This window comes from Ammospiza caudacuta, chromosome 7, assembly GCF_027887145.1.
Source record: "Ammospiza caudacuta isolate bAmmCau1 chromosome 7, bAmmCau1.pri, whole genome shotgun sequence".
NCBI classification, from domain to species: Eukaryota; Metazoa; Chordata; class Aves; order Passeriformes; family Passerellidae; genus Ammospiza; species Ammospiza caudacuta.
Genome location: NC_080599.1, coordinates 18,528,525 through 18,556,078, shown reverse-complemented (window position 1 = coordinate 18,556,078; position 27,554 = coordinate 18,528,525). Strand labels below are relative to the sequence as shown.

At 48.5% G+C, this 27,554-nt stretch overlaps 2 protein-coding genes across 2 annotated transcripts in view; both read left to right on the top strand.

Annotated features, from left to right (window-relative positions):
• The window catches only part of PACS2 (phosphofurin acidic cluster sorting protein 2), a 78,462-nt gene extending 73,358 nt beyond the window's left edge, over window positions 1–5,104 (top strand). Inside the window, exon 24 of the mRNA XM_058808175.1 lies at window positions 478–5,104. Coding sequence (XP_058664158.1) covers window positions 478–596 — 119 coding nt within the window. The 3' untranslated portion in view covers window positions 597–5,104. The remainder of the gene's footprint in view (window positions 1–477) is intronic.
• Window positions 5,105–9,438: 4,334 nt separating this feature from the next.
• MTA1 (metastasis associated 1) overlaps window positions 9,439–27,554 on the top strand; it is a 74,050-nt gene continuing 55,934 nt past the window's right edge. Inside the window, exons 1-3 of the mRNA XM_058809063.1 lie at window positions 9,439–9,603; window positions 23,814–23,881; window positions 26,187–26,280. Coding sequence (XP_058665046.1) covers window positions 9,576–9,603; window positions 23,814–23,881; window positions 26,187–26,280 — 190 coding nt within the window. The 5' untranslated portion in view covers window positions 9,439–9,575. The remainder of the gene's footprint in view (window positions 9,604–23,813; window positions 23,882–26,186; window positions 26,281–27,554) is intronic.

Here is a 27,554-nt window from a genome sequence, read left to right as displayed (position 1 = left end):
TTCAGTTAGTCATCCCCAACAGAGATACCTGCTTGGGTCACCTCCTTCATTCTGGCCTGGTCCCTGGCAGGCATGAGGGGCGCTCACAGGACATGTGTCACCTCTCTGGGACACCTGGGTGTCCTGGTGAGAGTGCCAGTGAGGAGAGACTGATGTCCGTCTCTGTAAGAGCGCATTTGCCCAAAAAAGATGATGAGGTGTGCTGAGGAAATCTGAGAAGCAGGATCAGGTGACACTGCAATCAGCAGTGTGGGGAGCTCTGGTGTCAGTGAGTGATGCTGGAACAACAACCTGAGCTCTTCTCCCCAAACCTGGTGTGCTCCTTTCTCCCTGTGAGTGCAGCTGAGTGGGGCAGAGCAGCTGAGCGTGGCCAGGCTCCCTCTGCCGACTGCAGGGGAGTTCTGGCAGAGCTGCCTCAGGCTGCCCACTTCCCCTCAGCATTTCCTAACTCTGCTCTCCTTTCACCCTCCCCTGCAGTCCTGATCGACGGCGTGGAGTGGAACGATGTCAAGTTCTTTCAGCTGGCAGCACAGTGGTCCTCTCATGTCAAGCACTTTCCCATCTGCATATTTGGACACTCCAAATCCAACTTCTAGCTGTGCTCGGCGCAGGGACCTTCTGCCCATCCCGAGGACTGCACACCAGGAGCCAGGAACTGCGTGCCAACTCTGACTCGCGTCGCTCTGCCCTCTCCTGCAGAATTAATTACAGATGTGCTTGGATTACTTTGGAATTACTTTTTTCTATTAACTCTTAAGTTTACTACAAAGGAAGGAAACCCCTTTAAACAAAGGCAAAAAAACAAACCAACCAACCAACAAACCAGTCTTAAATATAGATGTGCTGACAACGTGAAGTTGTGGGGCAGTTGGCAGGAGCAGGCAACCTGCCCAAGAACACCTACCACTTACAAGCAGATAGCTGAGTAACTGCACTGCTTATTAACCTGAGACCTCATTGGTGTGAGTGGGCTGGGGGAGCCGTGGATCAGCTCAAACAGATTTGCAGAAGTTCGTGTGTGTTCCATGAGTTTGGCTCCCACTCTGTATTTCTAGGAGAAAAGGATGGCCAGTCTTTCTTCCTGCTGCCAAAGGATGAGAGATCAGCGAGTCTGGAGGGAGTTCAGCTGTCTGGTGTGGAAAACAAAGCCACTTGCAGAGTTAGGGAGGTCTGGAGAGGAGATCCCCTTCAGAGCATGAAGCCTGCCATAGGGAGAGGCAGGTGTTGGTGCTGAAGCGATGCCTGAGGAGGGTTGGGCAGGAATAGGAATTAGGGAATCACTAAGTATAAGGAAACTCCCGTGTCCCAGGTCTGTGACAATGACCAAACCTGGCCAGTCTCTGTGTTCCCCAGCTGGCTGTGCTGCTGAGGGGCACCACGTCAGTGGGGTCGCTGCTATTACATACTCACACCGATTATTTACCTGTCAATAAAACCTCGTCCAGCCTCGAAAGGGAAAGGATTTTTTTCAACAGCTGCAGATTTTTTTTTAATGCTTTCTAAAAAAAATAAAATAAAAACAAAAAATAACAGGAAAAATATTAATTTGCCAAAAAAACCCCACAAACCCAGGAAGATGAGCCGTTGTCTGTGGAGTGATGCATCACTGTAGTGGCTGGACTGGGAGCTAGGCAGGCATTCTGTGTGTCCAGCTGCCTTCCTGCCCATGTGTCACACTGCACACCTGGGGTGGCACAGGCTGCTCTGTCAGGTGCTGGCTGGGGTATGGGGAGCAGGGTGTTGTTGCAGTGTGGAAGAACAGACATCTCTGGCATTTCAGGCTAAGGGACTGAAATTTCTGATGGGCCCTTTTGGGTCCCCCCTTGTGGGTAAGCCAGGCTCTGTGAGCATTTCCAGAAGGCACTTTTCTGAGGGCAGTGATGCTTTTCAACTCTTTTCTTTTTTTTTCTTTTCTCCCTGAACCCTTACCCTTGGGTTTCCAAAGGCGTGGGGAGCCTGTTTTGCTCTGCACAGCAGGTCCTGCTCTGCCTGGGGACCAGCTGGCTCCCAGGGCAGGTACTGGTGGTGTGCTGCTGGCAGGGAGCTTCTGAGGTGAGAGCTGCATCTTGTGCCTGTCACAGCTTGGGCTGCTTCACCAGCTGATGTTGTGGAACCTTTCCCAGCACAAGGGCACCCTCCATGGCCAGGGGAGGTGGCCAAATCAGCAGGGAGGAGGACACTGTCCCCAGCCTGGTGGCACGCTGCTGGGTAGGACACATTGTCTAGCTGCAATACTGTGTTCCTCCTGCCTGCTGTGGGCTGGCTCCTGGCTGTGGCAGAAGCTGGGCTGTAGGGGGATGTTGTTGTGTCCCTCAGCTGATGTTTTTGGGTGACCTGAGCTGATGCTCTGGGGCTGTACAGCGTTGCCTAGCAGCGGCAGCGTGGGAGAGGGTGTATAAGCACATCACATCTTTATCGAGGCTGTTGCATCAAAAAAAAGCTTTGTAAAAGGAGATTAGTCAGTGTGTGATTTCTCCCTCGAATCTCACACTGGTGTGACAAGGGTGATTGGGCTGGGTTCCAGCTGTGTGCAGCCTGGGCAGCTCTGGTGGTGCTGCTGCAGAGGTGGGTTGGACTGACTGACTGACTGCAATAACTTTGTTTACTGGGGGGTGAGGGGAGAACCATCACTGTGCTCCTCTTTGTATTTCAACCTACTGTAAAGAAGAAATCTGGTAGCTAGGACAGGGTTTCCAGAGTCCTGCCTATCAAATGTGTGTTGCCCTGCTGTACTCTGTGTGTGTGTGTGTATGTGTGAGAGAAACACTTCTGCTCGTTGCATTTCATGTTGGTTTGTGTTTTGTTCTGACTTTATACGAGCAAATTCATCGGGAGCCTCTCTGTGCACCTGAGGGCTTGATTTCCCCTGTGTGGAAAGCTGTTGTTGCTCTGAACTGTGTCTTCCATGCAAGAAAACATCCTGACTCCTCAGCCTTGTTATCCCAAAGGGAGTCCAGCATGGCAGGCTGGGCCTGCCTGTGGGCAGCTGTGCGCCCAGGGGTGGCTGTGGTGTTTCCTGGCCCTGGAGGCAAGGGCTGGCATGCAAATTTGGTGGCACAGCTCTGATCAGGTTGTTGTGCCTCTGTTGTTTCTCCTGTGGAGCCACTTTGTGCAGCTGTTTCTGTCCCTGTCTGGAGTGGAAACAGTTTTCTGTCTCTAAGAAAAAAGAGTGTCAAAGCACATGGCTCAGACTGCTTTGGGAAGGAGCTTTAGATCTGGTCCCATGAATGAGTCACTGATCTCAGGTTTCCCAGCTTCCCCACAGTTTCTGGGGAAGCTTCTTTCTGGGAGTGAGCTCCACTGACCTGAAGGATCACCACTGTGGGATGAGGAGAAGTTTCTGGGGCAGCAGAGGGCCCGTGCCTGCAGAGCTGTGCCAGCCTGTGGGGTTGGGTGGTCGTGGCCGTGTCAGTGAGTGCAGAAGGATGGCTCAGAGCAGAGAGCTCTGTGTTCAGCTCTGGAGAGTTTGGGCAGGGAAGGTACATTTCAAATGAAGAAACTCAGGGGGGCTATCTCCCTCATGCTTGCTTTGGAGCTGTGTGGCCTGACAGCAAAGGCAGGGCCTGGGCTGGGCAGCACCTGAGTGGTTCTCTAGCCAGGAGGTGCTTTGAAGGTGGTGTCCCCTGGTGTGTCCCTTTTTCTGTGTCCCAGAGCCCACCCCAGCCCCCTCAGGGCCGGTGTCTCCTGCCCCTCTGGCTGTGGCTTCTCGGAGCTCTGGTTTCTGTTCTGGCTGCTGTGGGCCAGGCCCCCGGCTGGCTCTGGCTCAGGGTGAGCTCTGGGAGGGGCTGGCTCCGTGCTGAGCTGACCTAGTTTAGCAGCTCCGGAGAGCAGATGAAAGATGGAAGGGGTTTGTGGCATCGTGTTGCACCCTGAGCGCTTCCTGCTCCTCTGGCTTGAGTTTCCTGGAGACAAAGGCTGGGCTCCAGCCCTGCCAGTGCTCAGCCAGGGCTGGCTCTTCTCGGTGTCAGGGACATCTTGTGTGGCTGTTCCAGCTCCGTGCTGCAGTTCCCATCCAGCCCAATTGTCACTTCCCGTGGCAGCGGTGACTGCAGAGCCCTCCTGAATTACACATGACTTCGGGGAGACCCGTGGTCTCTTTGGCTGTGTGTTGCCACTTTAGTTAGAACAGGAGATAAAGCTTGTGGCTTTATCCTGCAGAGAGGGCAGGGGTAGGTGGCTGGAAGGTTTCTGGGGCTGAGGAGATGTGCTTGTTTGCTTTCCACCATCACACTCAGCCAGGAACCACACTGCCCTGTGCTTAACCTGTGATTGCAGCAACGTCATGCTTCTCACCAGCCGCGTGTGCTGGCAGGAGCACTGGAGAGCCAGGACAGAGGATATTGCCCCTGGAATCTCCAAAGTTAAGAGGGAAATCATGTCAAGAGGCAGCAGAACCAGTGGTCTTTTTCTGCTGCTTGGTGTGCTAAGGGTTTGGGAAACTGGGATTAGGACAGTGGGGCCATGCTGCTGTAAAGGGCTTGGGACCCTGGAGCCTTCTGGAAGTTAGGTTGGATGGGTCTGTCCCCTTGATCTCAGCAGATATTTGAGTGGTGGCATTTTAATGTAGCACTCTCTCTGGGCTTAACCTGACAGGAGAAGGCCAGAAATGAGCAGCAGCATCTCCTGGAGGTTTCCTGGAGCCTCTTCAATGGTATTCTCATGGGAGATGTTCCTGGCAGGGCTGGCTCCTGCAGGAAGGATCACTCTGGTGCTTTGGGACAGACTGGGGCAGAAGGGGACGTGCCAACTTGCGAAGCAGCAGGTTGCTGGTTTCCTTTAGGAAGAGGGCCACTGTTCTGGGGCCACATCCAGCCAGCTGCTGGCTGCAGCCCTGGCTGGGCAGTGGCTGGAGCGTGGCCTGCCTGGCTGTGGACGTGCCCCAGCCATGGGAAGCGCCTGAATCCCGGGGCTGCGTGCCACCAGGCTTGTTCGGCGTGAGAGGGGACGTTACCACTGTGTAGATTCCCGAGCTGTCCATCTGTTTCATTGTTGTATTGTTTGGGTTCTAGGGTTGTTTTTTATGAAGACAGATTAAATGTAAATAGCCTTTTTTTTGGAACAAACTGCAACGTGCTCGACCTCGTCAACTATTTTATGGTACTAATGCAACACTAATAAAACTGGACATGAAAGCACACACCCATCCCCTGAGTCGTCTCTCAGCAGGGGCTGCTCTGGCATGCCCGGGGCACTTGTTTGCAGGAGGAAACAAGAGCATGGCTTTCTGCCCTGGGGGTTCTCTTGTGTTATTTATCCAGCTGCCACTTCCAGGGCAGAGCTAGTGGATTGGCACGTCCTTCCCAGCACCGAGCCCTCCCGTAGTTTTTGCAGCCCTGCTGCTCTCCCAGCTGCCTCCTCTCCCAGAAGGATCTGCTCACACCTCCTGCAGCTCTCCTGGACATGACAGCCCTCTCCAGCACTCAGTCCTCACCTCTGCACAGCAGGGAAGGACCAGGCTGGTGCTTGTTTCTCATCTGGGGGCTGCATTGGATGGACACGGTGGTGTTGGGGTACCAAGGGGAGCCTGAAGCTGTGTGTGCTCCTGGGAGGACTGTGGGATGGACAGGGATGTGTGGGATTCCAGGAACCTGGGCTTGGTGCTGGGGAGTCAGAAGGTGAAGAGAGAAAGGAAAGAGGAGAGCTAAGCTGTTGTTTTGAGGAAGAGAGGTGAAGAAGAAATTGTGAGAAATGGGCCTATTGCCACGGTCCTTAGGATCCAGGATGGTGGAGGCAGAAATGGGAATGCTGTGCTGGAGCAGCCTGTGTCCCTACACTGTCCTGACCCATGGGTGAGGGATGGAGGGGTGGCAGCTGGTGGAGCCAAGAGCTGGGGTGAAGGGAGCCCCTCAGAGCAAGCCAGGCTGCTCTGCAGGGACACAGGTCTCTGTGGATAGCTCAGATGCTCAGCCAGGTGCAGATGCATTTATGGCCCAAGCCCTTTGCTGGAAGAGGGGACACAAAGCCCACACATGGTGGCACAGAGCAGGCATTGGATCATTCCAGGCAGGAGGAATGGGGGTAGCTCAGGAGAGGGCAAGATCAGTACTCTGGAGGGCAGAGACAGCACCTAAAGCCACGGAGGGGGTGGTGAAATGCCTGGTGGTGAAATGGGGGGGTGGGGGGAGACAAACACGTGAAGGCTGTGTTCTGGCTGGGTATTTTCTGCACAGGTTCAGCTGTAAACTTGCACTGATGGCCTGGTCCTATGAAAGATGCACATCCTGAACATCACCTTTTAGAGCCCATGGAGGAATCTGTCTCAGCAAGTGAATATGGGTGTGAGTGGAGAGGCTGGGGTGGTGGGAAGGCTCATGTGCTGCTGGGGGAAGCAGAGGACCAGCCCCACATCAGCAGGGAGAGCACCAAGCCAAGGGCCCTTGGCACACTCTGCTGTTGCTGGGAAGAGAGGAGAAGGAAATGAGGGCTGGGTGGAACAAGAATGACTTCGGGTCAGAGTGTAGCAGGTTGCATGCAATGGGCCTGGAGAGCCTCCCTCATTCACATGCACTGGGACAGATGAATTTCTGCCAGGCAGCCTAGGCTCTCAAAGCACTGGCATCTTTCTTTTGCAGCTCTGGGTACCATGTGCTCAGACCTTCAGTACCATGGGAGAGGTGTCAAATGCAAGTTCTGCCTGCCAGGACGCACCAAAAGCCCTCTGGGAGGTCTGGGTTTGCATGGTGGGAGTCGGTGGCACCCATGGGAGCGGGGTTTGGTGGTGGCAGATGGGGCATTGCAGGAGCTCTCTCCTTCCCAGGCTGAGTGTGGCAGCTCCAGCTCACCTCCCTCCCACTGCACAACACCCTGGCCCTGACCACAGCTGCTGCTTAACCTGGAAGAGGAACAGCAGGGAAGATCCAACACGTTTTTCTCGCTATGCTTTAAACCACGATTTAGCATTTGGAAAAAGTAACCAAGGCCGTGTGACCGTCCGCTTCTCCATGTGCAGCTACCGAGTGCGCTGGGACGCCATTTGTAAATATTTGCTCTGGATAATTTTTCTGTGTCCTGCTGGATTATTTTGAGCTCGGCAGAGTGGCCAAGCCCTCGTGTCCTGCGGTGTGCCCGGCGCCGGTGCCGGCAGGCACTCCCCCGGTGCCTCGGAAGGAGGAAATATCACAGCCCTGCTCCCCGGCGCACTGACCTTTCCTGGCTGACCGACTTTCACCCCCAGAAGTCTTTTCCTCACTCTGCCGTGCTCCTCGTGCACAGTGGGAACATAAAAGCAGAGCCCTGCGCCCTCCTGGCATGTGAGGACTGTCAGAAATTTGGTGATTAGGGTTGTTTCCCTAACACACAAAGCAAATTTTAACAAGAGCCCTGTTCTTTCTGAAAAATGTATGTATTTTGGGCAGTCTTATGTAGGTGCTTCAGTACTTTGTGAGAAGCGTGTTTAGAGTGCAGGCAGCAGCTCTGCCCAGCCCATACCCAGTAAAGGGTTTGACTGTTTGCACTGTTGATCACATACTCCAGCAAAGAGTTTCATGACAGATATTTTTTGGCCATCCTCAATTGTGTGACTGTGTGGAGAGGTCCTGGTTTGAGTAACACCAGGTGACTCTCCAGCTCTGTGCTGGAGCCAAAGGTACTCATCCTGCCTTGCCTGAGAGGTGATCAGTGCCCCAGGTCTGCTTTGCTGGCCATCAGAGGGGCAGCTTTTCACTGAGCACCACCATCCAGCCTTGGCCACGTGCATGGAGAAGTCCCTGGGGGATGGTCTGTCGCCTTCACTGCTGCACTTTGTCAGCTCCTGCTGGGGACCTGCTGTAAAGGTGTTACGCACCACAGAATGGTGGTTTCTTGGGGTGTTTTTTGGCATCAGCCAGTTCCTGTAGTAGAGGAAGTGGCAGTGGCAATGTGCAAGTTTTGCAGAGTGATCTGGAGCTGACAGCTGTTCCACAACTGTGTAACCACTGCAGGGCTGCTGAGGAGACACCTGGACAGGAGCTGGGCAGGGCTGTAGAAGAAGGGATGTACCTGTGTACAGGTGCAGCCCTGGTGTGCCTGGGAGCAGTGACACCCACAGCTCAGTGGGCAAGGGAAAGCTAAAGCCATCATTTCACCTCTCAGGCTGACCCCTGAGGAGGGGGGAAAGCCCCAGCGTGGCAGTGGGGACACAGGCACGGAGGGGACACCAGTGGGACAGTGCAGGAGTGGGGAGGGTGAGCAGGAGAGGTGTATAGGGCTGGAGGGATGTGTGTGGGAAGCACATGGGTGTAGGTGTGAGCAGGCAGGAGGGGTGTGCACCAGGAGGGCTGTGTCCATGCAGGGACCCTGTTCCTGCCCTGGGTGTGCATGGCCTGTGGTGGCTGGGTGTGTGTGAGGAAGGTTGTGTGTGTGTGTGTGTGTGTGTGTGTGGACAAGGCAGCGTGAGGGCTGTCCAAAATCACCAGTGGTGCCTGTACACGATGGAGGCTGTGTGTGAATACCAGCACATGACACAGACTGTGAGGACAGGCACACATGTGTGAGCACAGGTGGTGTGTGTGTCAGTGTGTACCTGAGGACAGTCTCCACTGTGTGTGTGTCAGTGTGTGCCTGAGGACAGTCTCCACTCTGTGTATGTGTGTGTGTATGTGTGTGTGTGCCTGAGGACAGTCTCCACAGTGTGTGTGTCAGTGTGTGTGTGTGTGTGTGTGAGTGTGTACCTGAGGACAGTCTCCACTGTGTGTGTGTGTGTCAGTGTGTGCCTGAGGACAGTCTCCACTCTGTGTGTGTGTGTGTGTGTGTGTGTGTGTGTGAGTGTGTACCTGAGGACAGTCTCCACTGTGTGTGTGTGTGTCAGTGTGTGCCTGAGGACAGTCTCCACTCTGTGTGTGTGTGTGTGTGTGTGTGAGTGTGTACCTGAGGACAGTCTCCACTGTGTGTGTGTGTGTCAGTGTGTGCCTGAGGACAGTCTCCACAGCGTGTGTAGGGCTGCCCATGCCATGTCAGGGCATGAGGAGAGCAGAGCCTGTGTGAGGCCCAGAGAGCTGCGTGAGGAGGATTGTGTGAGGGTAGGGGTGTCGTGTGTGTGTACAGGCAGTCAGTGTGTGCCACAGGTGTGCACAGGCGGTCAGTGTGAGTGTGTGTGTGTGTGCCACAGGTGTGCACAGGCGGTCAGTGCGTGTGTGTGAGGGCGGGCGGTGTGCGAGGACAGGCCGCGTGCGTGTGCAAGGAGAGGCTGTGTGTGTGAGCAGAGGGGGTGTGTGTGTGTGTGTGTGTGTGTGTGTCTGTGTGTGTGTGTGTGTGTCTGTGTGTCTGCGAGGAGGCCGTGCCGCTCGCTCCCGTCCCGTCCCTCCCTTCGCAGGCCGGAGCGCCGCCCTCACACGCCGCGGGCGGGCGGGCGGCTCTGGCTCGTTCCCCTCCTTCCTTCCTTCCTTCCTTCCCTCCCGCCGCCGCCGCCGCCGCCGCCGGGCCCGGGCCGCCGCCCCGCCCTCCGCCTCGCTCCCTCCCCGTCCGCCGGCGCGGCCCCTTTAATTCCCCCTCTCCCCTCCCCCGCCGCCCGCTCCAGCCTCCATTTTCCAGCGGATCCGGCACCTGAAGGCGGCGGCGGCGGGAGCGGCCCGCGCCCCGCACCCGGCCCGGTCGCGGGCATGGCCGCCAACATGTACCGGGTCGGAGGTAAGAGCGGCCGCGGCGGCGCCGCCCGCCCCACGCTGCTTCCCGCGCGCGGCCGGCGCTCGGGGCCCGGCGGGGCAGGCCCGGGGCGGGGGCCGGGGCGGCGGGCGCGGGGCAGGGCCCTGGGGGCCGCCCGGTGAGGGAGGCCTGCCTGCCTGCCTGCCTGCCGCGGGGTTACGCGGGGTGAGGGCTGCGGGGCCCGGCGCGGGGCGAGCTGGGGCGCCGTGCCCGGGGCTGGGGCAGCCGGGGCGGGGGGCGCAGCGGGATGGCCGGGGCGGGCGGCGGCAGCCGCGTGGGGCCGTACGGAGCGCGAGGGTGCGGGGAGAACCGGGCGAGCGAGGTTCAGGCGGTGGGCGCTCGGCGGCCGGGGCAGGGTGGGATGGGGGATTGGGGCTGGAGCACGGCAGCCATGGGGCCAGGCCCGGGATGGGCCCGGCGGGCAGAGAGAGGCTGCTCGGATGGGGGGTCATGCGAGGTACCCGGGGTGGGGAGCCAGGAGGAGTTGCTGCGATAAGGAGCACAAAGATGGGCAGAGGCTGCTGGTGGACCGGGGGGCTGCTGTGAGGCACGTCCTGCAGATCTTGGCCTCCCCTTCCACTCTTGCTGTTTTGTTGTGTGCTTTCCCATTAGTCTTCTGTTCAGGGTTGTGCTCCTGTCTGATTGTCCTTTGTTTTGGCTCACGTGAAGAGAAAGGAGAGGCAGCGGGGTTTGGGACTGTGTTTTATGGAACATAAACTGAGGGTGGTCTGGCATGAATTTGTGCTCAGCCATTTTCCTTCATAAAAGCTGTTCTGTGGAGCTTCCTTCTCCCCAAGTCTATAGGCTGTATAGGACAATGTTTTTGTGGAGTTCCCTCCTTTTCAAAATGCCCTGTTTCTTGTGGAGTTCTGCAAAACCGAAGTAAAGTAAACAAGAGAAAAAATATAGCAAAGGTGGCCAAGCCATCCTGTCTGGCTGCTCTCCATCAACAACTACTTTCTGTTCTTTCTGCTCTTCTGGCCTACCCTTACTTTTTGAAAAATGCAGCTGCTTTTGTCATGTTTGTACTTTTTTTCTGGTTGCACCTGGTTTCACAGAGGTGTACAAGCTGAGTCTTGGCTGTTTCAACTTTGCGTCTTGGGTTGCCCAAGCTGATAGCGTGCCTGTAGCATTATGTTGGTTTGGAGGTGCTGAGAGTAGGATGATAGGCAAGATGAGTTGTGGAAATTCACCCTGGTGTGACTTGCAGAGGGAATAGTTTCCTGGAAATTTTTGTTCAGCATTGAATGGCCAAGTCTTGTGGGGAGTGTCATCTCTTAGCATTTTGTGTGGCTAAATCTGTACTGTGGATCCCACAGAAGGTGGGAAAGCACCTCTAGATTGACGTCCTGCTAGAAAAATCTCCTGGTAGATCTGAGTGCTCAGGGCTATATCCATCCCAGGCTCTAAGAATGGTAATGCCACTCTTACTTTGGGCCCTGTTCAGTGCTTGACCATGCTTATAGAAAATATTTGTTTCCATGTGCCTAGTTGGATTTTCTCTTGTTCCAGCTGGGGTCCCCCTTCCCATTATCCCCCATCCTATCCCTGTTTCTAAGCAGGGCTGGCTGATCCTTGAGGGATGCCATTAGTGACCAGCAGCCCAGTGGAGGTTGCAACTGCTGGTTGTGATCCTTTAAACCTGATGTTAGTTTTCGCCCTACCTTTATCATATCATCCAGTTTTCAAGCATTTTTGTTTGAAGGATGCTATGGGAGGCTTAGGCAGGGCCTTTGACACGAGTCAAGGTGTCCAACACCCCTCAGCCACAGAGCCATCTTTGTCCCAGATGGGGGAGTTGTGTTGGTCAGGTGGCATTTGCCTTTGGAATACCCATTTTGGCTGGTCTCAGTTACCTTTTTGTCCTTCCTGCACTTGGAAATGTTGCCCAGGCTTTGCTCCACAGCGTTTCTGGGCAGAGGGCAAGGCAGCTGGCTGGTAGCCAGGGTTGCAGTGTTCTGCTGTGGTCCATATGGATGAAGTCTTGATTTGATGTATTACCAAGATCAGCATATGGATGGATGCAGCTGTTTCTGTGTGAGAGCTCTGTTCAGCCTGGGCCCAGGAGTGTGTGTTATCGAATTCTTTCTGACCTCTGCTGCTGCTGTCTCCCACTAATGGTTTTGTGCACTGGAGTTGTGTGTGAACTCCAGGGCAGGATTAAATCCAGGCTGGGATTTGTGCACAGTCATTTCATACACTTCCCACTGGAAGACAAACACTCAGCAGATAATCTCTTATTACACTTGTGACTACGGATGTGCTGCGTGAGCTCCAGACCTAACAGCTGCCAAAAGCAGCTTGCTCACTACAGATCAATACTGCTCCTGGAAGCTCTGTTCCCTCAGAAAAGGTGATCACTGCTTTAGGCCTGGGCATGAAGCACCATGAATTGTTGTTTTCAGAAGCCACTGGTGGGTTGACAACAAGTGGACATGAAGTGTGTTGTTCTCTTCATGTGTTGCTGGGTAGAGGAGCTGAGGAGCCCATGCTGTGGGGCTGGACTCTTCCCCTTTGTGTGAGAAGCAGAGTGGCCGTGCTGGGGGCTTAGGAGCTGCCCCTTGGATGGTTGTCAGGCTCTGGGGTAAGTTGGCTGGTGGCATCCAGTTGTTGGAAAGAGCAGCTGGCTCTGCTGGATCCTGCCAAGTTTCTCCTGGTTGGTTTCTGATGGGAAGGGAGTTGGTTTCCAATACAGATGGGACTGTCACAAGCTAGCACAGTTCAGGGGGGATGTAAAACTTTGGAAATGTGTGGGGAAGAATGCCAGGGTGTCAAATTCCAAAATGAAATGGAGGATCTTAGTTGTTGGCCTGTAGGAAACCCTGGAATTGCCTGCCTCCGGTGTAGCAGAAGTGAAGATTTTCTTAACAGCTGCTGTACAGCCACGAAACAAATGGCAGCACGAGGAAAGTGGACTGCTTTCACTTGGAAGGAGTCGTGGTGGGCTGGTTTGCCTCTTCATGGGCAGGACTGGCAGCCTGCATGATCACAGAGTGTATGGGAATGTTGGATAAACACCAGATCGGAGAAGCTTGGGACCTCTGAGCTGGAATTTGGGGCCTCTGATGAAAAAATGCACGTGGGAGAGACATGCTCATTGTTCTGGCTAGTGCCAGGCTCTGCTTTCAGGGGAGTGCTGTGTCAGCTGCCTGGAAGGGAACAGGTCATCTTGGTATCAAGAGACTTTCCAGCAGGTATTGTGTCTCCACCTTCGCCAGGAGAGTTTAACTCTGGTGTGACAAGTGCTCCTTTAGTGCTGGCAGCTGACTGAGCCCCACTGCAGGTTTATGACCCTGTGGCCTTCCCTTGATGCAGTGAAACAATTATTTTTTTGCATTTTCATCTTGCACTGATTTGAGGAACTTAATTTTTTTCCACCTCCCTCCTCCTCACTTTTTGTTTTTTCCTGGATTATTTTTAATCTTGCATCAGCTACCCAATCTGGTTCACTGTGGGACTGTGTGAACAGCTGAATGGGCTCAGTGGGAGGGCAGGCAACAAGGGGATGGGGAAAGAACTGATAGGAAGGATGCAGGAAGAACTACTGAAGACAGCACTTTTGCTGAGATAAATGTCAGTCAATACTTTCAGATGGAGTCTTTTATGTGTTTTTGACTTTTATGGGTTACCCTCTTGTTTGGGGGCATGCTCAGCTACAGAATTATCACTGTTTTTTCAGTCTGTGGTACATTTAAGGTATGTTTAACTGGCATTGGGAGATCTGATCACAAGGCAGTTGAGCATAGAGGTACTTGCTGCATCTAATAGCTTTGAAGTGAGGGAAATGATGACCCACAGTGCCTGATGTGGGCACCCAAGGTTCACAGCAGCTTTATTCCAGTGTGCTGGAGGCTTCAGCTCCAGAATTTACTGGCTACTACTTTGTAGCTGGTGGTGGTGTGTCTGCCTGTGTGTGCTGCAGTCGCACATCTTTTATGAGTGTAGTCCCCACAGTTTTTAGGAATGGCAACATGACATCCTCTCTCTGCTACCTTAGGGTGCTGGGCATGTGTGGCTGGGGACTGGTTTGACCTGCCCCCACCCCATTCCCTACTCCCCCTTGGCATCCAGCCTGCAGCTCTTGTTTTCCTTAGTGCTGCCAGAGAGCTCTGAGCACGGGGATGGTGCATCAGTCCTCTTGGCATCACAATAATAATGTCAGTAATAATTGTTTGAGCTTTCCTGGTGAAGAACTGAGGGCTGTTAAGGAAGCTTGCATAGAACATGTTGCCGGAGTCTGAATCTGGAGCCAATTCATATCATTTGACTGCAGGATCACTTGTAAACCTCCTGTCAGCGTGTGTGTGTTTTGGGTGACAGGAGGGCTTCCTGTGCAATATAGCCTTGTTTTGCTTGTGCTTGCTGGGTTTTTGTTTTCTGACCTTGCAGGTAACCTGAGCTGGGAATGGGTTTAGAAGAGAGGTATTAAATAACCTGTAAAGATAAAAATGAGAGTTTATTCTTGAAAATTACTAATAGGCTTCTGCAGTCATTTGCCCTAATAAATTTAGGACAGCTTCTAGCTTATCACCTTTCAGCAACAGTTAGGCAGTGGGTTTCTTGATCTTTTCCTTTCATTGTTTCTAGTTACACAAGTTTATCTCAAAATGTTTTGCAGTCTCCCTTTCCTTCCCTTTCTCCTCTCCCCCATATCAGTATTTGTCAGCCTTTTATTGGGGAATGCTGCATGGGGGGGAGTGCTGTCAGCCAGCTTAGGTGTATTGGGGGCCAGAGCTGTGACAGCTCTGCATTTGTAAGAGCTGCAAGCCATTTGCAGCTGGCCCATGGAGTGACAGGGCTGAGTTTTGTTCCATTGGAGAGTTGAGGCTGCTCTGGGCTGCTGGGTGGGAGGCTGTGCCTGGGGACAGTTCTGGGAGGGCTGGGCTGGGGGCAGAAAAGACACTTGATTAAAAAGTGTGGAAAAAAGACTTTAAAACTTGTTTTGTTTAACTAGATGGATTTTGGTGAGTGTCAAAATGTTCCTTCCACTTGCATCCAGTTTTTTTCAAGCAACTTTTCATGTTTAATCGTCCTGATTTCTTTAATGACATGAGGTGCCCAGTCTCCCCAGTAGGATGAGGAGAGAATGAGGTGGTTGCTGTTACTGTTTTTATTTTGATGTATAAAGCACTCCTGAGCAGTTTGGGGTCACTTGAAAGCAAAGGTATGAGCTGTTGGAGGCTGGCTTCTGGTAGTTCTGGGCATCTGCTGGCAAAAAGTAACCTGTGAAATCTGTGTTACTTCTGCACCAAGTAAGGTGCTTTTTGTACTCTATCTTGTTGCTTTCCAAGCACATTATTTTTTTCTTAAATCCCCAAGCAGGTGAGTGACCAAGTCCTGCAGCTGCTTTGCCTCAGTTTCCCATGAGGTTTGGGTAACGGGAGCTGTTGGGAGAGGTGCTCCTGTAAGATATTTTGGTTCTGGGTCTTTGGAGTTCACCACCATAAATCCAGTATGCAAAGAGGCCCTGCTTCAGAGTGTCTTTGAAGATCTGGAGTGGTTCCTTGTCCCTCTTTATTTGTAAAATCAAATCTGGAAGGATCTGCAAAGTACTGGTCCAGATTTTGGGCTGTAGCCCAGCCTCAAAGAAACCATTCACATGTTCCTCTCTTCCAGCTCTTTGGCTGGACCACCTTTAGGAAGGAGAAGCATTTGTGAAATAATTTTTACTTGGCATTGATCAGTGAAGCAAAGCAAAGAAGTTAGTTGGTGGCTTAAAAGTGAGTTTGCAGGTGGAGGAAAGACTTGGGCTTCTCCAGTCCTTTACACGTGTGTTACTTGCAAGCTGTTGAGTCTCCATGGTGCCTGGGCTTCTGTGGTTCTGTGTATTGCCAGATCATGGGTCAGAAACATGGTCATGTTTCTGTTCAATTGCACACTTATTAATTAATTTGGGGACTTTATGCTTTCATGCAAGATGTAGGAGGACAGATGACACTTGACCAAGCATGAAGTTAGTGTCGTGTGAACAGATCATTCCTGATTTAGCACAGGGCTTGTCCTTACAGAGTTAAATTGTCAACATCTGAGCAAATTTGAACCAGCCAAGTGAGACAGTTTCTGTGGCTGTTTCTTTTGGTAGGGTGTCCATTGAAGCAGTTGTAGCTGTTCTCCCCTTCCTCTGCCAGGCTAACACAGCTTGGGCAGGGCTTGGTTTGGTTGGAGACAGTTTTTTGACCCATGTGAGTGCCTAACTGTGTTTACCATGTGCAGGGAGAGGCTGTCACAGTTTGAGAGGGTGGAGGATGAATCAGCTTCACTGGCACTCTGGTTTGAAGAAACATCTGCAGGAACGCTGGCAGGAGTTTACACTTTGTCCGTCTTTTGCGTTGTGAAGCCGTGATGTTTCTGATGTGGCACTCAAAGCCCTACCTTTGGACTTAATACATTGTCATACCATGGCCTAAGCTGTTAATTCACTTTGACAAACTGAAGTTCAACGTTGCCCTTAAAGAAGCAAGTAAACTGAACAAGAAACACAACTTTTTTCAGTTTATTTTTTTCTCAAGGTGATGCTAAACTTGGTGTCTTGAGTACTACAGAGGTTCTTGTTTTGCAACTCCAGATTCTTGCAGGGAACACAATGCTAGTTTCTTGTCATCTTCTTTGCTGCCTAAATATCTTTTGGAAAAGAATGCTTTTCTTATCTGTCCTTAGCAATGACAATTACAACGGAACAGGCTGTTTTCTTGGCTGCTACAGATGGTGATTTTTGTTAGGGTGTAGCTTGAGGATACTCCTCTTCCATCCCCCTACCCCCTCCAAATACTCCCCCATGATTTAAGGAACTCTCACTAGTTTCTCTGTCTGCTCAAGTGACTCTTGTGTAAATTAGACCATCCTGGCCTTCCCTTACAACACCCCTTGGGGAAGGTTTTTCTTTTTTTAAGCCTGAACTATTTCCATGGTATTGACGCACAAAGAATGGCACTGGATGCAGCTGAAATTACATAGGTTCACAACTTTGCTGCTGCAGAAAATGTTGGTACGGCTACATTCTTGGGAACTGAAGTGGCAGAAGAGGCTTTGTGTCCAGAGGCCTTCAAATGGTGCTTTGATGTCTCCTGTAAAGCACAGAATAAAAGAAGTTGTTCTCTAGGAATGTTTAGCATAGGTTTGTCCTGCAGGAAGCTGGAGGGAGTTGGCTCAGTGAACCTGAAGTGTCAGTGCCACATGCAAATGTGCCTTAGTTATAGCTGGAATTTTGGGAGTGGATTAATTGAAATTGGTTTTCTTGAACTGCCATATAATTGATTTCTAACAGTAAAATTGCTTCTTTGTCCTCAGGGTAGTGCTTTTGAAGCTTCATTTTATTTCTAGGGTTCTTGTAGTTTCTTTTCTAGTCTTTTTTGCAGACTTTTTGTCCCCTTTGGGGTGGCATCCCTAGTAGCAGTTACTCTAGTATGGCACAGTTCTTACCATGAAGTACAGCTGGCACCCATAATCTCTTTGTCAAAAGCACCAGCACACCCCTGTCCTTTGTTTTGTTTCCAAAATGTCTGCAAGTGAAAACAGCCAACAGCGCTGTGAGGAACAGAAATAAGGATATTGGCAATCCAGAAGTTGTGGGTTTTCTTCCATGAGGTGGTTCTTCCCTTTACTTGGGAATTGTACACTTTTACTGGGAAAGGTACCACCTGTGTGAGCTTTGGGTACATACAGAGCTGAGATCTTCAGTCCCTAGGTGATGGCTGTGAGAATGCCTGCCTTCCTCCCTGGCAGAGAGGGGGAACATTTGGGAGCACACCTGGCCATTGTGAATCAGGTTAGAAGTTAATTGAGCCCAGGACCTGCCTTGAGCAGCACTGACAATGGGGGAGTTGAGAGGTGCATCAGCAAGCAAGGACTTCTGATAATTCCTCCAAACACTGTGCAGTCTCCAGTGATTTGCTTTAAAACCCAGTCTATTAATTGTTTCTGAAACAGGAACCATTTAATATCTCTGTCTTACCTTTCTCACTTGTAGTTTTTGTATCTATGCCTTTTGTGTAGGGAACAATGATCAGAACTTAATTATCTTTGAGACTTCTGTCCATTTGTGAAATGTCTGAACAAAGGGTTCAGGAGTTAATAGGGAAGAACTAATGCATGAATAATGGAGTTGCATCAACCTTGTTTCACTAAGAATCAGTCAAAAAAATGATACTAGATGGCTGGACAGGAATTTTTCTTGCCCCCTCCCTTGCAATGATAGAAAACAAAGAACAGAAGACATCTGGAAAATTCCAAATATCATAATATTTCAGAGTTTAAAGTGGATTAAGCAATCAATAGTTTGTCCAAGCAAGTTGCATGTCATTAACTTTGATTTATTTTTCTTTTGACTTCAAAAATATAGGTTATGTCTTACCTTGAATAGATTTCTGTATGGAAGGTACTTTATTTTTTGTTTATTGCTATTACAGGTCCTTCAGAGTTTGGTGTTTTGGTGAAGGTTTTTTTTGTTCTTGTTTGGGCTGTTGTTGCAATAACTCTTGCTATAACACCTGGCATGGATAAACTACTGTATCAACTTTTTTATAGGCCTGTGCATAATCTGTTGTCCTGTTAGATAGATCTTGCCATGAATTGCTTTTCCTTTGACTTATGTTTTGGGTAATATTGAATCTGGATTTTTGGAGGCCTGTCAGAAAAAGTGATCCATAGGTTGCATCTCAAAACAGCCAAGTAACATTGGCTGTCTCTTTCTCATTCTGCACATTTGGAAGAAAATATAACATGAACATTTTGTTTACCTTGTGAATGTTTAGATAATCCTTGCTCAAGAAACAGAGCAAAGCTGCCTTGATTTAACTGGGGTACTTCAACTTACCCCTGCTAAACTAGTGATGTTTGCTGGTAACTGTGTGGAGGGGAGATGTTTGCTTTTGCCATGTCCCTCACTAGCTGGCTATAGTGTTTTTATAGGTATTTGTTTTAACTTGTAAGGAGTTGGGTGGCAGTGCTGGTGTTCCCCATAGCATGTGCTGCCTCATCCTCAGCCTGATGCATCCAGTGCATGCAGTAGCCACAGATCCTGCTGTCCTGTAAATGCAAATTGAGCCCCTGCTGGCAGTGTATCTTTCATACCTTTGTTGATCTGTGAAAGACATTAATTTGTAAATACCGGATTTGTGTGTATTGCCAGATGTGTTAGACCCCATAATTCCTTTTGCAATAGACAGAACTCTTTCAGTTTTGCCTTTCTGGTAATGAAAGTACTGTGCTGGTGAGGCTTTCTCTATTGAAACTCTGCTCTAACTAAACATTTAATTGGGTGACTGCTGCTGGGAGTGTTGCTGCTTTTTGAAGAGCCAGAAGGCAGTAGGACTTGGGCTCTGCCAGGTGAGATTGCACGACTTGTAGGGTTGCCTCTCCAACCTCCTCTTTCATACCAAGAGGGATTGTATTATCCAGAATGTAAAATGATTGACAGCTTAGGGACAAAGCTGGTGAATAATTTGAACACTGGAACTTAATGAAGGAAACTGGCCCAAAGCTGGAGAGCCCAGAGTATGAGGAGCCACATATTTCCTGTAAAAGAAGTCATAAAATAAGCAGGTCATCAGAAGTTTCTGCACTCTCTTGATGCTCATCTCTAATTCAGGGCAGCAGCTTTGTGGGTTGGGGAGGGGAAATAGTTACAACTGTGAAGTTACTTCTTTATCTGGTGCCTGGAATTGCAGATTGCAGCCAGCAGTGGCAGTGAGTGTGGGAAGAGGAGGGCTCCAGCCTCCCTGGTACCCTGGGTAGTCTCTAGGCTGGTGCAGCACTCACTGTGTGAGACTTCTGGGGGTGAGCTAGGGAATACTCAGCCAGGTCAGTCCTCAGAAAGCACTTGTAGCTTGGAAGGCAAGTGTGCCTTGGGAAGGATAAAAATACTTTTGGGCATTTTTGCAACTTGATCACCTAAAAGCCCATAAGGTTATTAGGTAGCTCAGACATGTCTAATCTTATAAATATATGACCTCTAGACAGAGTGTGTTATTTATTTTGCTGTACCCCCTCCTGATTTTCTTTTCCATGGACTGATGTAGACATAAGCAGCAGCTGAACACGAAGAAGACAGAGAAAGAAACTCTTTTGCAATAATGTCTTAGAAGCATATGAGAGCAAAAAGAAATTCTGTTATGTTAATTGTGAATTGAGAACTGTTATCTTACTGCCTTTATGGAAAATTTTCCTCCTCTGTGCTCTGTAGGCTGTCATTCCAGTTTTAGCTGCTGTACTTGTGTCTGTGTGTTCTAGCAGTTCAGTCATTACCTGTGTAACACAGAATTGCTTTCTGGCAAGTTGTGTTGTGCATATTCAGAAAAAGTATTATGGGATATAAAGCCTTTTTTTGCATAGATTTCTGTATGTGGGTGCTTCTGCTCTATAACAGCACAGGCAGGGGGAAGAGCTGCATTTAGAGTTTGTCAGAGGGTGATGATGTGTGTGATGGTCCTTACTGCCTTTTGGTATTCCCACACTCCTCGGTGATTGTTGTAGCCTGATCCCAGATAACTGTGGCATGCCTGAGTGATGCCATTAATTATGGCGTGGTGTGGATGCACGGCTGATTAATTCAGGGATGGTAAGCTGAAGCCAACAGCTGTTGGGAAGGTATGGGGTTGAAACTCTCTTCAGACTGGGTGGTGAGGGATTGCCTTCATGTGCGTTTTATGGTGGTTAGGGGCATGTCATGCTTGTGGGATGCAGAGCCGTTTTAGACTAGTCCTTCTCTTCAATTCTGTAGGTAGGAAAGCAAATAAATCAGCAAGGATAGTCAGTTGTGTTTGCAGGGCCTGACTTGTTTTCTTTGCTATCAGGCTCTACCTTTCTGTCCCTAGACCTTTTATTTTGTTTTAGTGAACTCTTCCATCCTGTTCTTAGTAGGAGTTGAGATCTCCCTGTTGTCTAGAGACTAATTTTGTCTCCTTCCCCATCCCCCTTTCAGCCCAGGGTAAGGACCCCTGGCAGCTGTGCACATACAGGACATCTCCCATTGACAGCTGGATTGTTGGGAGTCTGTGGAAGGTTTCTCTTTATTGTGTGTGTGTAGGCACTGCCCTGAAAGCAAACTGGGAATCACATTAGTGGGGTAGGCAGTGTGAGAAAGGCATGGGGAGAAGCTGGAGGTGAAGTGGAAGAGCTACTCAAGGAGAAAGGCAGTGTGGGGCCCAGTGGTGTGCCTGCTTTAAACCTCCTGTGCAGGAAACCAGTCTTCTTGGGCTTGGATGCTTGTGGAGTTTCAGAACTGTTCTCACCAGCCCAAGCATCAGTGTGGAGAATGGTTTGTTGAACTTAAAATTTCCATGTCATACGTGTGGAACAGGAATTCAGACCATTCTCTGTTCAAGATAGCATTTTAATTGTAGTTCTAGTATTTAAAATCTTTATGAAAAATGCAGACACTTTCCTCTGATATGCATTATTTTTTGTTATGTGGTTTGCAGTGTGCTCTGCATTACTTGCAGAGAGGAAGAAGCCCTTTTCCAGGTAATTTGAGCAATGGGAAATAGGTCTCCATTAGCTGCATGGATAGTGGTGAAATGCTTAGCATAGTTGTGGAATTAGTCTAAAACATGGATGAGATGTACTGGGCTGTGGATTTGGCATGGTGAAGTCACCAAGCACTGGCCCAGGAGTGCAGCTGTGCACTGTCATGTGTCAGCTCCTGGAGCATCCTGAGGGCCAGGTTTGCTTCTGCCTTTGGACAGCAATGGGGGGGTTTATTATTTATTATTGGATACCACTGTCTGCTGTTCTTTGGTAAACCACTCATCTGTGATAAGCTTTCTTTAAATCCATGCCAGATTTTACAATCAATGAACTGGAGTTACGTAAAAAAAATGAAGTTAATGTTCACTTGAGGTATAAAATGTGTGTCTGAGAATATATGTGTGTACATGCACACAAAAAGCTGATTATAAATGGTGTCAACTATGAGCATTTGTAACAGCCACCTGAAACCCATGGGATTAAAGTCAAGGTTATATTTTCAAGACATAAATTGGCATTTTTAGTTTTAATTTATAATTTTCAGGCACAGTGCTTACAAAATAATATTTTTGCATCTGCCTCAGTCAAAGTACCTGAAGTGAGGAGTAGCTGGTTGTCTTAGGAATTACTGGAGGGTTGGAGGGAAAGAGCTCATCCTTTCTTCACTTGTTGGAGCCTTCCAGTGAGAAGTGGCCAGTGAGCTTGGAGAGGCACCTTGAGGCTTCAGCATCCTCTGCTGCAGTGCCCTTATAGGTTGTGGGTGGTTAACTGTAGGAGAAATAATTTCTCTTTACTCTGCTGATCAGTAAATTGCTTAATGCCCACCATTGTTATTTCAGTCAGCAGTTGTTATTGCTGAAACTGCCAAATATCTGTTTGGTTTTGTGACTTCTGGTAGAGTTGGTCATAGTAATGTTGAGCCTGTTGTTTCCTGTTTGATGTGCTGCACAGAGCCAGTGTTTGGGAATGGAAATTTAGGATTTAGTTACTTGGGTGTTTTAACCATTTCTGGTACCAGCCCACAAAATTTTCTGCAAACCAGATGTCCAGACTCTATTCCTCACTTGAGACCTTCCACCAGTTTAAAGGCTGCAGGGATGTGATATTGAAGAGGAACTGACTCTTGCAGTTGGGAGTACAGTTTTGGGGTCGCTCAGGTGCTTGTTGGTGTGTGTGAAGATGGCTGATGATCAGCCTGAGAGGCCTGGAGCACAGAATGCAAAAAAATATCAATAATTGAGTGTGCTATTTCAGTGCTCCTTAGCCCTGGTTCCACTCTGTGGCTCGGTAACCCAAGAGTTGTGCTGAGCATAACCATTGAAACTCTTCACTGGTCATCCCACGACGACCAGGCTGGCACTTCACTATCAAGGTGTCTTGACAACAGCACACTTTTTAACAAGACAAGAGCTTGGAAAATAGGTTTGTTAAGAGTTGTTGCTCTTGGGATCGTAACCCGTGGGATTCTTGGTTAGTGAATTGCTCCTAAGACAGCCAGCCCCGCTGAAGGGCAGGAGGGCATTTGGGATTTTTGCAGGTAGTGCAAGAGCATCTTCCTTGAGGTCACTTGCCCGGTGGTCAGTGCTGTGCTCTGGTGTCCCACTCAGCAAGTGGGTGGGTCTGTAAATCCAGAGAGACCTGTGGATGACGGGCTGTGAGCAGCAGTCTGACAAGAGGTGTGTCTGCAGCTCCAGGGGTGTCCCTTGGGGCAGGTGGAAGGGCTGTGATGGCTAAATGCCCTGAGATAAAAGGGTCCCCTTAACTCTCCTGGTGCAGTTTTTGCAGGAGCAGAGCCCTTTGAGGGATGTCTTCCTTCTCTGGGCTGGGGAGGAGGGGGCAGTATCTGTGCGTTCCACAGCCCTTTTGAGCAGGATTTCAGGGGGATTGAGGGTAACCCTGAGGAGCTGTCCCTGTTTGAGCGCTGCTGAACACCAGCTCGTCCCGGAGCATCGTGCTAATGCCGGCATTGCAAAAGATCACCTGAGGCATGCCCGGGGGCTACGGGTGTTTTCCTCCAAACACAAATGAGCTGGGAAGGAATTGTTGTCAGATCTATGTGCAAGGTCAGCACCTCGTCAGCAGGAGGTGGATTCAGTCCCTCTTTGTCTCCGTTCAGGCTTAGGGCTTCTGGAGCACTGGGAGAGACAGGCCAGTCCATTCAGAGCTCATGAGCATCTGTTTGCTTACAGAGTGCTGAGGCTTGGGGTTCCCTAATACCAAATAATTTATATGGCACTCATGCATGTTTCTGTGGTGTTTTTGTTTTTTTGGTGGGTGGTTTGTTGTTTTTTTTAAGGCACTACCTTTGGTAAGAACTTGTCTTTTTCCTATAACTTTAGAAGTTTTTCCTATAACTTTAGAAGTATATCTTCAAAATACAAATATTGCTGATAAGTCTGGACAGCGATATGGAAATTTGTTGAGGGCATTCTAGGATCACATAAGTGTAAAAGATCAAGAAGTAGAGAAAAAGGTGAGAAACTATTTGTGTTCTAAGTAAATGAGCCATACTTGTAAACTGGAGGGGAAGAGAGAGATCACATATTGCTGGTGAGGAGTGGCTGGATTTTGATAAGAACAGGAAGTAAGTAAAGACAACAGTGTGGTCTAAGTGGAAATAATCTGATCAGAGAGAGGAAGAACATCACGTGCTTTGCTCTCCAGGCTCATAAAGGTTTTGATTTGATTTTTAGCAGTTCATATTTTAAAGAGTCTTTTTTTCTTTTTGTCAGATTATGTCTACTTCGAGAATTCTTCAAGTAACCCCTATTTGATACGAAGAATAGAAGAGCTCAATAAGGTAAACATTATTTTCCATCAAGTCTTTGAAGTTAATTGAATTTATGATCTGCTTGATTTGATTAAAATCAAAACAATTCTTTAGCAGTTCTCTGGTAATTAGAAGCTTAAAAATACATTTGCTCTCTGATAATTTTCTGGAGTGCTTTAAGACCTTTTGTTCTCCTTTGGTATGAAAGAACTGAGTATCAGTGGCATGTCATTCTCAAGGTGATGATGCCCACCTTTAGGGCAGGTTTCTGCAGTTCTTCACTTCCATGCCAGGATCACAGGATATGAAGAAAACACAAGAGTTTGCCTATGGAGAGCTCTAATTTGGTTTTTCCTGTGGGGGACTCTTGCTCAGGAGAAAGGTTTGCAGCTGTGATCTCAAACACACTTTGCTGATTGTCCTGTTGGGCCAGTGAGCTTGATCTGCCAAATTGCCTTTCAATGGATTGAGCAGGGAAGCATGAGGGCTTGCTTCTGTGTGGGAAGGCAGCTGAAGTTTGACCTGGCTGAGGGGGGAAGAGGGTTCTGAAGCCACTGGTTGTATCCTAAACACACCATGTGTTCAGGTTTAACACATTGCCCTGACATTAGGGCAGCCCTTACAGAGGGAATGTCTCATTGCTGGTTTGGGTTTGCAGATTTGGTTGGTATTTGCAATACCTGACTGGTATCAGGTGTTCTTCACCCACCAGTCCTGGAAAAGCGTGGAGTTCTCAAACAGATACTTGGAAGAGAAAATGTATCAATTTCATGACCAATAAAAATCTGAGTGCTAGGATATCCTTGGTAGCCCCATCGAGGTCTTTAACTGAAATACCTTTAAGTCTCATTTGCCTTAAAGAAACATGAGTGAATTGTTAAAATGTTCCCAGTGGATCCCTATCCATGAGGTATCACTGTCTGTATTCCAGTCCATTACAGGGTGCAGGTTTGTTGTTCACTTTCCTGGAAAGTGCTTTCCCCTCTTGCTCTTCAGTTTCCTTCTTCCCTCACCTTTAAAAAAAGATGAACTTTCAACCTGGATCCCCCATCTTGGTGCAACTCTTGCTTGAGCTGTGATTTCTCTGGCCTACACTTTAAAAATGGATGTTTCAGGTTGAAATGAATGCCAGCTCGTTTATTTTTAACTGAGTGTAAATGAAATTTTGGCAATTAAATATACCAGATGAATTTACATGGAAGCTGTCTGTGTTTGAACAAGATGGTTCCTGCCTTTGTTTTTTAGTTTCTCAAAATTTAAAAATTCTGAATTATTTGCCAGAAGAAGGTAGAAATTCTGAGAAATTAGTGAAGACTTTTGGTCTGTAAGGGAAATATCTGTGCACGTAAGTGATGTCTGTGTTGGTTTTTTTTTATTTGTGTTAAGAAAACTGGTATTAGAAAAGTTGAAATTTTTGTTCATTCACATCTTAGAAATGAGCATGTACATAAATTTTTATTTTGTATCCTTGTGGACACATTGCTGGTTTACTACCCGTTTTTGGAGACTTCCCTAGCAGGGAATTTGTATCTTCTGCTTTTGGGAACTGTGCCTTCATTATGGTTTTCAAAGAGTCTTCAGTGCTAGGATACAACTCTTGAGTTACTTTTGCATTATTTGATTTTAGAGATAGTAAATTGGCTGGGGCTGTTACAAACCAGTAGGTTTATTTCCCCTAGAGTTTGTCAAAAGCCACTTGCACTGTTTGACAGGTGCCATCTTACATTTGATCACCTCTCTCATTTTAAGAGTGTTAAGTAAATAATCTTTCAAAAATTCTGACTTTATTTCAGTGACAACATACAAAAAGAGTTTATTGTCTGGTGCAGCTTCTTTGGTTCTCCTTCTGTAATGATTTTTTTGTGTGTTGGTCATTATTTAGCTCACCAGTGCTGTCAGAGAATCTCATGTCGTTTCTTTTGCAAAAGTAACAATGGCTGGGTTCTTCCTTGCCTTTCTACTGCCCTGCAGGGTTTGGAGAACAGCCTAGATCTGAGTTCAGTTATTTTTCACAGGTTTTTAAAGATTCATTTGAGGGCTCTTTAATATAGGCATCACCTCAAAAGTAGCAAAGTGACTTGTTAATAGGTTGCAATGGCAGGTAAGTGTGGTTTTCTCTGCTTGAAACATCTGTAACTTAAAAGTGGTGATTCCTCAGGAGCCATTACCAGGGCAGAGCCAAACTGCCTGGAATTTCCCTCCCCTGGAAGGGATCATGCAGGAGTTTGTGTGTGAGGTAATGTGTGCAGGCTCTGTGTAGCTCTTGTGCAAAATTCCCGATAATTTATCAAGTTCCTGGTCAGGGATCAGTTTGTTCTTGTGTTCCCTGTTTCAGACTGCCAATGGAAATGTGGAAGCAAAGGTGGTGTGTTTCTACAGGAGGAGAGACATCTCCAGCACGCTCATTGTACTGGCAGACAAACATGCAAGTAAGCTGCTTTGTGTTCAAATGCTTCTGCACAGAATTGTCAGACTTGGGGACAGCTCTGGTATTTCAAGTATCAGTATCTTAAATGTATTTTTTTCTGTAGTCATCTTTAGCAGTTTGCATTACTTGTTTGGCTGACTTTTCTGTCTTTCTACCTGACTCTCTTTTTTAATTTGTTTTGTTTTGCTTTCCCCTTTCCTTAAACCTTTTAATACCTCATTTGTGTGTGGTTGGATTTTGGTGGGGGCAAGACAGAAGGTTTCAGCTAGGGCTGAGTAAAGACATCTTATTTGCACCACAGAAATTAATTTTTTAATTTTGGGGCGAGAGAATATATTCTCCCTGTTAATATAACTTCTCATTAATTGTTTGGTTTGTATATTAAAAAACCCCTCAAACATTATTTGAGGGAATCAAGTAGACTGATTATGGGAAAGCAACTTGAAACATGGCCAGCTTGAAACCTGACTAACAGGATTTCTCTTTGAATTTCAATATTAATAATATTTCTTGCAGTGACACGGCTTTTGTCTGAACATGCTCAATAAATAGACTTTGAAAACAGAGAATCTGAGACTCTCCTATCACTATTTTGAATACTTAAAGCCCTTTTGTTGGGAAGCAAGTGGAGTAACTTTTCTCTTGTAAACAGCAAACTGTGTGAGTTGTAGCTGTTCAGATTGCTTAAAATTTAGTAAAAAGCATGGACAGCCTTATGAATCCTTGTGATTCAGGGCACATCTATAAATGAGAGGGAAGCAATCAGATATGGGCATGTCAGAACTGTGATTTAGCTGGCAAGCATCACTGTCTTTAATGTGCTGCTTGGTGTGTGTATCAATAGAGTGACTGGGGATTGATTGAATCAGATACCCAGTTTTAGCAAGGAATATAATGGCTTGCTGTGTTCTCACTGCTTTAATGCCATTGGGGAAAAGATGCAGCAAAACGAATCCCTTACTGATAAATCTGAGTATTTTCTGTTGTAGTCTGTCCAAATAATCCCCCCATTGCAGCCATACCTGGGAAAGAGGTCGTGGTGTTGAGGGAGAGTTTCCTGTATCACAGAATTGTGAAGCTTTTTTAGATCTCTTCAGTGCAGCAGTATTCATTTTATCTGAGGATGCTGAAGCTCAATAGGAGCCTCACCATAAACAACGTGGCTATTGATTCCTTCATCTGTGTCTCACTTCACTAGGTTCAGTAAAGGAAGCAGGTGGGAAGGGTTCACAGAAACACTGAGCTGAGACCGAAAATGAAAAATAATTTGGACCC